The sequence below is a fragment of the Trachurus japonicus genome, unplaced genomic scaffold, assembly GCF_045865225.1.
Source record: "Trachurus japonicus isolate A0001 unplaced genomic scaffold, Traja_1.0 AP030506.1".
Classification (NCBI taxonomy): domain Eukaryota; kingdom Metazoa; phylum Chordata; class Actinopteri; order Carangiformes; family Carangidae; genus Trachurus; species Trachurus japonicus.
This window is the reverse complement of record NW_028220639.1, coordinates 6,861-17,428: the sequence shown is the minus strand read 5'-3', so window position 1 is coordinate 17,428 and position 10,568 is coordinate 6,861. Positions and strand designations below refer to the sequence as shown.

The following is a 10,568-nucleotide window of genomic DNA, read 5'->3' as shown; positions in this document are numbered from 1 at the left end:
AAATATTTACTGTAGAAACACCAAATCGTACCGAAATTTTCAGTAAGTCCTTAGAGCAACGTTGATCTGTGTTTTGTTCTGATAGGAGTTACCGTTTTGTCATGCTAAGCCTAATTGTGAGACCGGTTTAGAGGCAGAAAATGGCTCTTTTTGTCCACGTTTCTGTCTGCCTCAGCCTGCGGGGGCCCCTATCGCCGTGGTAACCTCTTTGATCCTCAGGCCAGAGCTCGTTAACTTCATAAACAATCCACCTGGCGCTCGTTTAAATGTTTATAAACACAGACACAGCTAAATCAGACTGACACAGGATGCAGCTACTAACTAACTATGTGTCAAGTCAGTCACACACACACACACACAGACTCTAGAGCCAGCTTCATGTGATTACAGTTACACACACACACACACACACACACACACACAGACTCTAGAGCCAGCTTCATGTGATTACAGACACACACACACACACACACAAACAAACACACACACACAGACTCTAGAGCCAGCTTCATGTGATTACAGTCACACACACACAAACACACACACACCTTCATGTGATTAAAACACAGTTAACGTGCAACAGAATTTAAACTTAAACCATGATTTAATCTGGTTTTAAAGTTAAACCTTGTTGGTGTCACACACACACACACACACACACACACACAAACACACACGCACACACACACACACACACACACACACACACACACAGGTAACCTAATGTGGTTACAGCTCCTCCATATCAGTGCTTATAGAAAGATGATCATGTGTCTGTCTGATCAGCTCTGTCTTGACCTTAAGATCGTGGGTTTGATTCCCATGTTGACAGAGATGGCACAACCCGCAGTAGCTCCCGTGGCCCATTCAAAATTTCCCGAGAGGAAATTTTCTAGTTTCTTTTATTATCATTACTATTGCTGCTCATTGTTGTTGTTGTGTTGTACTATTGTTGTTTTGTAATTGCTCTTTTTATTAATTGCTGGCTTCTATGACGAGGACAGCAAAGTAAGAATTTCATTGTCAGGGAAACTCACCTTTCCACTGTGCAAATGACAATAAACACTTTGAACTTGAACTTTGAACTCATTCTAGATGTTGCCTGGGCAGGGACCGATTAACCTTTACCACTCTCTAGACATTGAACCATATGACATGTTAATGTTTAATCTTCCCAAACACTATAATGAACATGTCTTTCTGAAATGATGAAGACTGATTGGACTGATTTTACTGCTCCAAAGAAAAACCTGTGCAGTCATTAAAGAATAAAAAGATGTTCATGAATAATCATGGCTGCACACCTTCTGTCTGCTCACATATCATATCTGACAACACAGAATTACCATGATGGCATGTATGGTTATTTAGTATGCCATTCACAGTGCCCACTAGGCCATATAATCATTCACACTGTGAATGTAGTGAAACGCTAAATTCAAATTTAATTACTATTTTTTAAATTAAACTTATGCACAACTTTGGTATCCACCTATCTTAATAGGTGCAAAAACCTCTGCACCATGTTACTAATAACAATACTGTCAATTTAACTTATAATTTATATTTTTGTCTTACACAATGAGATGTCTTTTCTTTCTTTTTTTTGGTCATAGTCCATGCCCAGTGTCAAACCTGAGATGGAATTTGTCAATCAGTAACCTTTAAGGATGTTGAAATACTTGACTCAACAGTGGTGAATTCATTCCCTGGAGAACGACAAAGATACATACATGAGTGAAAGGACAGCGGCTTCCCTGGGGAAACCTGCATTAGCATCCAATCCTGCAGGCATGGAGGGGTCCAGCGATAAGCTTTTCTGCTGCAGGTGGGTGCGCAACAAGGTTCCCCTGGCCCACAGAGAGGAGCTGTACCGCATCCTGAGGATGACAGGGCCTCTGGTAAGCACTGGCACTGCTTAAACACCATGTACTGTCTGTTATTGTGTGCATCAAGGGCGTCCTTCATAACATGATTTATACACTGGAATTTGGACGAGAGTGTTCTTGTTTGAACTGACAGGGAAAATAGACTTAGTCTGGCAGCTGTTAGAAATTGGCTACCTCCTGCACTGGTTACAAGCTGCTAAAGCGATTACTGTGTAGTAGCTCTTCTGCAAAGAGACCCATGCAAATTCATTACAACTTGTGATAACTCTAACTTATACTATATACTGTATATCCCCTGTGAGCTGGCCTCTGTATCAACTATACTTTTGGTTTGTCTTTGCAGCTGCTCTCCCGAATCCTCACTTTCCTGCTTCCATTTGTGGTTACAGTGTTCTGTGGGCGTCTGGGAAATGATGTGATGGCTGGCTACGGATTAGCTACTGTTGTAAGTTGTCATCTGTATGCTCCACAGAGTTGTGTGGAGGCTAACATGAGAAACTGACAGGTGAGGATGTAATGTCGAGGGAGCCGGTGGAATGAAAACAAAAAAATACAGCTATAAACTCTGCTTCCCAAGATAGCTTTTACGGTTCTTCCGCAAACCTGATGATTTAATCAATATAGCCTACAGTACATTTACCCTCATGAGTCATAGAAATATTGTTCAGTTCTCAAGTGTACGTCCAACAAACTCATTTAAGTGTTTCATGTTCCCTTCAGACTATTAACGTCACCACTGCATCAACGGGATGTGGTCTGGGACTAGCATGTAATACTTTGGTGGCTCAGGTTTGGCAAGTCTTTTGTCCAAAGCAAATATGCTTAAACTTCACTAACTCCTGATTTCAACTATCCATTACTCTCTTTGATATAATGATTAACACAGTTGCTGCACTGTTATGCAGACATTTGGTGGTAAGAACCTGCTGAGGGTGGGAGTGATCATTCAGCAGGGAACCATCATCCTGCTGTTGTTCTGTCTCCCCTGCTGGGGTCTGCTCCTCAATGCCGAGGCCATCCTCTTATGTCTGGGCCAGGACCCCGAGGTGGCCAGGTAACTAACAGCACTAAATCTGAATCCAAGGTTGTCCACATACATCAGCTTTACATCTCTGATGGGAGAGAAACGACAGATGATGATGAACTTTGTGTTAAACCATCATTTCCATACCTTTTACTGGATCTGAATGCAGTCTCTTGATTTCAGAATAGCCCAGCTGTATATTACATACTTTCTTCCTGCAGTGCCAGTGAGTTGAAGCTTTTATTTCACATTTTTCTGCAAATTAAACAGATTATTGGTGACGCACACTTTGCCCTCACACCCCAGTGTCAACTGTTTTCATCAATCTTTGTCTCCTAGGCAATGTTCCTATATCAGCTTGAGGTGTCTTATCTTCAGAACCAGGTGTGTTAATGTACTGTGTGCAAATCTGTCTCTTATTGTCTGTAATGTAAATATGCTCTCTTAATTAAGGTAATTACATTTCTGAAGGGACAGGTTTAACTAATTGGTACTCGTTGCATCATTGTGTTTCTTACCATCTCATCGCCTCTCTGTGTACTCAGGATATAATTTTGCCTCAAATGTACACTGCTGCCGCAGCAAACATTGCAAATTTGCTAACAAACTACATCTTTCTTCACTGGCTGGATCTGGGGGTGAGGTAGGTGTAGGTGTTGTCAAGACCATTTAAAATGGGAATCAAATTGTTGCTCAGACTGACGTCACTGTATCTGTCTTGCAGTGGATCTGCAGCAGCCAACAGTCTGTCTCAGATTTACATCTGTGCTTTTCTGTTTGCTCACATCTGGTGGAAGAAGCTCTATGTGAAAACATGGGGAGGTGAGGGATTTCATACTCATGCTTTCACTTAGATACAGTACACAACACTGCTCAGCCTCCATCTTTACAGACAACATAAATGAGTTTCTCTCTCCCCCTGCAGGCTGGTCTGTAGAATCACTGCAAGAGTGGGGCTCGTTCATGAAACTGGCCATCCCCAGTACCATGATGTACTGTTTTGAGATGTGGATTTTTGAGTTTGGGGGATTTTTTGCAGGTAATTTAGATATTTGCTGTATGTTTACAGAAGTAAAGTTAACAATGTTATTCAACATAGTTTTGAAGTCATTAAACCAAATCCGAAGTCACATGATATTTTCTTTGTGTTTAATAATCAGGGATGCTGAGTGAAGATGATCTGGCAGCTCAACATGTTACGATGATGGTGGCATTCATAACCTACATGGTAATTTTTAGTGACAGCAAATCAAAACATTTTGTTCTCACAAACAGTCAATTCACCTCAGAATTACACGGATTAAAAAAATACAGTACGTAATTGTCACAAATTATGAATGTGATTTTGTTGCTGTATTCTCCCAGGGGCGACCTCTTTTGCATGACAGTTTTTTTTAAACATACCTTCATTTTATTTCTCCATAGTTTCCTCTTGGAATTCAAGCTGCAGCCTGCGCTCGCGTAGGTAACGCTCTTGGGGCAGGAGACACAGCTAGGGCGATCCTCACCAGCAAAATATCGCTCACTCTTGCAGGTGAGTGAGTCTGTTGCTCACCCTGAGGTTTCTCCAATTTTTCCCTGTTAAAAGGATTCCCGGGAGTTTTTTTTTTTTTTTTTTGCCATTTAAAGCCCTTTGAGATTCAGTTACAGTAACTTTGGCACCTGAAGTGTGAATTATGACTACACAAGATAGGTGTAGGAGACACACACACATCTGCATTTGTTTCAGACTCAGGAAGAACTGAAGCTGCATCACACCTCTGATATGTTCAGCATGCAGTGATGATTCCTCTGTTCTCCTCGATCGTTTGTATTTTAATAAATCTTATTCAACATAAGAAATCTTGTGGCCTTTTTTCAGAAATCAGCATTTGATGTTTGGTTTCGTAAGCATTTTTAACTTTTTGCTCCTCTTGTACAGGAAGCATCTCAATCGTTGAAGGTCTGGTGCTTGCCTCTACTAAAACAGTGATCGGCTACATCTTCACCTCTGATGAGTGAGATCCCACAGCTGCTCTCGCATTTCACCACCTCCATGAACGTTGTGAGAGTACAACTAAACAAAATGTCAATCACAATGTTGTCATTACAGGAAGATCATAGGTCTGGTCTCCCACTTGATGAATGTTTACGTTTTCAGTCAATTCTTTGATGCCCTTGTGGTGAGTCTACCAACTTGACTCATGGTTCAGAACAATTATGAAAGGTGCTCCTTTCAAATGTGAAACATCTTTGTCTCCACCCTAGTGTGTTTGCAATGGAATCTTCTTGGGCACAGGCAAACAGAAGATACCAGCTGTGGCTAATCTCATTGGATACTACGGCATAGGACTTTCACTGGGTGTAACTTTGATGTTTGTTGCCAAGCTTGGGCTGTTAGGTGCTTCAATTAATATTTTGTATTTTTCATTAACATTCAAAACATGTCCATGGCTACGTAGTAAGAGCACTTTGTCATTAAGTGAAGCCTGCTGTGCCCTTGACAGACTAATTTGTCTTCTCTGCAGGTTTTTGGCTGGGACTGCTCATTTGCGTTGGCTTACAATCCACCTTCTACATCATTGTCATCTTCAAGCTAAACTGGAAGAAGATAACTGAGGAGGTAGGCGGTTAATCTAACAATCAGGATCATGCAGGGCCAAGGCTGTTCAGCTACAATGACAGAATCTGTTTCATATCTACAACTCCACCCAGTCGCTGAGACGAATCTGGCAAATTTCAGCAACTCTTTGTTAAATGGGTGCTGAAATTGGCACTTAAGTTTTGATCTCTGCTTGTTTGCAGGCTGTGAAACGATCTCAGAAAAAGATACACATGACATTATTAAGTGCAGCTGCTCTGTCAGACAACACAGACGGCCAGACAGGAAGTAATTGCAACGTAAGTGGCAAGTTATTCAAAAAGGTTTGGATAGTCTGAATACAAATAAATATGTTTTCATATCTTGTTTCACTTTGGTATCAATTAATGCTTTGATGCAATATGTCTCTATAACATGATTCAGTTAAAGATGCCAAATATTTCAAAGTGTTACCATGCTAGCTGTCCATACTGTATGGCTCAATAAAATAAAGTAATTGGACATAATATAATATACGTATATAATTTTACACTTTATTATATAATAATAATAATAATAATAAAGTGTTTTCTTTCCAGTCAGTGGACGGCTACATATCTGTGAGAACTGAAACCCATGATGGGAATACAGACACACAGGGTGGACATGCGGTCCAACAGGCGAGGGGAGGTCGTCTCTCTTTTACCCAACTGATCCTCAGGCGAGGCCTCATTATGTTTGCAGCAGTTGCACTCCTGGTTGTGGGAGCATGTGTGCACTTCCTTGTGCCCTTGCCAGAGACTCTTTCTTCCAAAGACTCGATCAATACTACATACTCTCCTGATCAAATTTTCTCCACAGTGTTGACCCCAGTAGAAGAGAACCTTCAGAGCCTTGATCATCACTTTTGAGATGCTTGTAGCTAACCTGTGATAGATTGGTGGAAATGTGATATACATTTAAGAGAGTATTTCATTGTTTATTCACAGTGAATTTTTACTGCCTTGGTTGTTTCCCTTTTTCATCCATGTTTTTTTTTCTGCCCGTTTTTTACTGACTATGGAGAGCTTCAGTTAAAAGACCTTTGGTAAATACAGATCCTAGTTGTAACAGAATATATTATGGTGCGTGGAATAAGTTGTGAATAGACTTTCTATTTCATTAAATTGAATAAACCAGAAGTACTGCTCAGTTGCTATAGCTGCACCTCCTAATTTCAAGACAAATTGCTGTTTATCCAAAAACCAAATTAAATGTACTACTAATATGCAATTTTGTCATAACTGCTGTGTGAGGTCTTGGGTAATGGCTAAAAAGTGTCTAAGGTTACCATACCCCAAGGTCACCATGACCTTGACCTTTTACTCCTGACCACCAAGTCCAATCAGTTTGTCTTTGAGTCCATGTGGATGTACCAAATTTGAAAAAAGAAAGAAAAAAGAAAGTGGTTGTTTTGCCAAATGAGAAACTCTCTGGATGGGTTCTTGAGATGTTGTGTTCACAAGGCCAAAACAACATTTTGTGAGCCTAGCCTAGAGCTGTGAAACTTGTTGCATATTATTAAAGAAAGGAAAATGCTAGAATGACAATGGCTTTTGTATTTTGTTTTCATTGTGAATTCGGGATTGTATCATTGTCTACAAGAGCTCTATTCTACAGCTTCTACAAATCAGTCAGTGCATCATTCAGTAAGTAATTATTCAAGTGAAGTTCTCACTGAACTACTTTCTTTTGTAATGGACTGATATTTGAAGAGGGGTACTTTGACTGTAACTACTGGAGATGTGTACTTTGTTCAACTTGTTTTTCTTTATTCAGATATAAATGTGCACTATTACTGTGGCAGGTTTTTCATCATTCCAGAGATAAAATATTTATAGACTAACCTGAATATTTTTGTTCGACCTTTTAACTCTGTGTGGAGCATTATCACATTCAAAAGGCTTGAGATAGTAACAGAAATAATTGGCTTGTGGAAGAATTAGAAGAACTAGAACCAGATTGTTTTTCACATTTAATGTCTCAGTCGAAACTTTCTTGCTTCCAGGTCTCACCTCTCTGACTCTGTTAGTGTTATTTCAGCTGGCCTTGGCTTAGCTCTGCAGCTCCTATGACCACAGCAAGGAAACGTGCATCAGAAAAAAGAGGGACACTTCAGCAGGGGGACCGGCATCAGCACATCATTGTGCTGTAGGGGTCCAGTTATAAGCTTTGCTGCAGGTTCCCCTGGCCCACAGAGAGGAGCTGTACAGTACCACATCCTGAGGATGACTGGACCTTTGGCAAGGACTGGCCCTGCTTATCCTTCCTCTATCTGTAAGGGACTTTGTAGAAAGAGGTTACGTTTGCTGAAAATCTGATTTGGACAACAGCAGATTGATGACAGTCCCTCTTTGCCAAAGAAAAGGTTAAGATGTCAGGAAACCAGACTTTTATCTCTGAGACTCTGAGACAGAATCCAATATACCTAAAACAGTCTTTGGCAGGTTATATCTCACACAGGCTTCGCCCTCTACTGGACTCTATGGGTATATCTCTCCTCCAATCGCGTACGCGCGATGGCCCACTGAAATTTGCATGTACGTAGCCGGCCAGTATGGCGTGCCTACCTTTCCCGCCCTTTAGCGGGCTATATAAGCAGATGCACCGCCAGCTGCCCTCATTCCTTTTTACTTCAGTGTCGGCGAGTGCCCACTGTCACACTAGCTCCAAGGATGGAGTCGCCGCTTCAGGAACAACGCCTCTGCCGGCCTGCCCTAACGGCATCATCGCCCCGGCAGACCTACATCTTCTTTCTCGGCAGGAGGAGGATGCCGCTCCAGCGTACACCACCTCCACGCCGCCTGATGAAGCTTCGCCGCCCAGACCCGCCTCAGCCTCTGCTGCAGACTCGCCGCCGCTACGAGACGAGGAGGATGAACTCTCCCTCTCCGACGGCTCGACGGTGTTTGGCGCCGCTTCTATCAAGCTCAACTTCCCGTAAGTCATGACGACTGCAGCGGAGTGTGTCGGGCTTCCCTGCCCCTGCCCCCCCCCCCCCCCCCACTGCCCCCGAAGCCGGTGAGCCGCCTCCGCGTGTGCAGGGCGAGACGGAGACTGTGTTCCCCGGTGTGCCCCCGCTCAAAGACGCTATGGCAGCGCTCATTATCCCGCACTCAGCCGGCTGGTCAGGACACAGAAAGCCACTACCACCGCTGCTGCAGGATAAGGACCAAGGGGGCAGTTGTCGGTCTGAGAAGTGAAGCTCACTTCCGCGTTCAAAAAACTGCAATCCCCCCGGCTGTCGCTGGGGGCTGGCTCCAGAAGGGAGCAACTCCAATTGAGCCCCATGTTAACTCATTGAGTGCCGCGCTCCTTTCCAAAGTTTTAGTCAAGTGTACCGGCAAATTAGACCATATTTGACTTTTTATTTTAGAGCCATAGTGTATTCTATATTATTGTCACCAACACATACTGTAGCTCATTTGAAAGGTTTAACTTTATCCTTCAAATGGCCACAAACCGTTTGTTTCTACGTGCCTCCGTTCCTGAGAAAAGTCAAGCTAAACATGGCTGGGTTTCACCAAAATCCCTCCTTTTTTTCTAGAAAAGGAGATAGAGCGTCTTTTATGAAAGGTGCGCTGTTTGTGTCTGTCGCTCTTCTGACACTCGCATTTCTGGATCAAAGGGCTCGTATAAGATAAATATATACAACAATTGTTGTTCTATTCACAAAACCACCATCGGGGGCGGGGGGGGCGCCACTAAACAGCAATAACACAGACGCACCGTGCCGTGTCACAGCCTCTCGCCGCGGAACGTGAGGCTCTGCCGGCCACAACGGCTCGCGAACACCGGTCCCGCCGGTGGTCGCGGTCCGTCTGTGGTACGGGTCGGTGGTGCCGGTCTGCTTTGGTCCAGAGACCATCAGATTTTACCGCGGGAGGACTTTGGGGAGGACACGGTGTTGCTCCAGATGAAGACCGGGCGGGACAGTGGGCTGAGAGCTTCCTGGTTCAGCTCCCAGCTGCTGCAGCCTCGCGGGTGAGAGCGGAGCAGCAGCGGAGCAGCTGCTGCATCCACATGCAGAACTCCGTTTGCAGAAGCTGAGTTATGATAAAAAACTTCCAGATCATGAGCTGTCATGTGACTTTGATCGTCATCTATTTCAGTTCTCCTCGTCGTAGAGTCCCCAAATTTACATATAATGTGTATTAAAGTGTCTATTTTCATAATTTAAAAAAAAAGCAAAAAACGAAAAATTTCGTTTTTGGCACTCAACGCATGGGAACGAAAAACGAGAAATTACGTGGTTGGCACTCAATGAGTTAAAATAGCCGATTTTACAGCTTAAAAAAACATATTTACAGCCTGGTACATTTTATTTTTTTGGTCTCAACCGATAGTTTCTACCCCCGCACACACTCTGAGGGGGGGAATTTTTTTAAAACTCTACCGTTTTACTATTATTAGGTTTAAAGTTCTGGCCAATTAGGGCGCAGAACCGTTGAGTGACAGGTCCAGAGACCGCTGCTTCGAGGCCAGTGGGCGGGCCCTCTGCCGGCCAACGACCGCACCGCTCCAAATATGGCAAGTAGAATCCAACATGGCGCGGCTCAAACCCCCGTAGTAGCGGCACAAAACAGACTCCCCCAAACCAATGGGTGACGTCACGGACGCTACGTCCATTCTTTTTACAGTCTATGATAAGGACACGCTGGAATATTTTGACAAGATATTCCAGCTGGGCGCGCAACTAGCAGCAGCAGCAAACAACCTCGGTGTGCTGGGCGTAGCAGCGGCGGCTTCACTCCCGCGCGACGCCCCCCCCTCCCCTGACACTATGGAGTATCTCGGCCGGACCATCGGTCAGATGAACAAGACAGGGAGTTGCTACTGCTGCCGGACGAGTGATGTCACTGTCGGGCGTCGGCTCTCGCCACGTCTGGCTAGGTCTCACCGCCCTCCCCAGAAGGGACCGAGAGGATCTTCTGGCTGCACCGGTCTCTTTGGCTCCTCACTACGGTGACGCAGCGGCTAAAGAGGCTGGAGGAGGAAAAGGCGCAGCTGAGCCGTCATCTACCGCTCGCTGTCGCCGCCAAGCAGAAGGGAGAGG

At 43.9% G+C, this 10,568-nt stretch overlaps 1 protein-coding gene across 1 annotated transcript; it reads left to right on the top strand.

The window, feature by feature from the left end:
* Positions 1-1,662: 1,662 nt before the first annotated feature.
* LOC146960282 (multidrug and toxin extrusion protein 1-like) lies at positions 1,663-6,436 on the top strand. Its single transcript, XM_085772466.1, has 17 exons — positions 1,663-1,901; positions 2,233-2,334; positions 2,610-2,678; positions 2,795-2,943; positions 3,097-3,139; positions 3,253-3,297; positions 3,459-3,556; positions 3,638-3,735; positions 3,839-3,952; positions 4,074-4,141; positions 4,339-4,447; positions 4,835-4,910; positions 5,006-5,075; positions 5,161-5,293; positions 5,421-5,515; positions 5,698-5,793; positions 6,073-6,436. The coding sequence occupies exons 1-17, from the start codon at positions 1,734-1,736 to the stop codon at positions 6,382-6,384; spliced, it is 1,845 nt and encodes a 614-aa protein (XP_085628592.1). The 5' UTR covers positions 1,663-1,733; the 3' UTR covers positions 6,385-6,436.
* Positions 6,437-10,568: the final 4,132 nt, after the last annotated feature.

What these genes read in the sequence shown, in the direction of transcription:
- LOC146960282 (XM_085772466.1), top strand. Translation starts at nt 1,734, where the DNA reads ATGAGTGAAAGGACAGCGGCTTCCCTGGGGAAACCTGCATTAGCATCC. An exon ending in TGAGGATGACAGGGCCTCTG is followed by an intron (nt 1,902 to 2,232) that starts GTAAGCACTGGC and finishes TTGTCTTTGCAG; the next exon opens with CTGCTCTCCCGAATCCTCAC. An exon ending in GTTTGGGGGATTTTTTGCAG is followed by an intron (nt 3,953 to 4,073) that starts GTAATTTAGATA and finishes TTTAATAATCAG; the next exon opens with GGATGCTGAGTGAAGATGAT.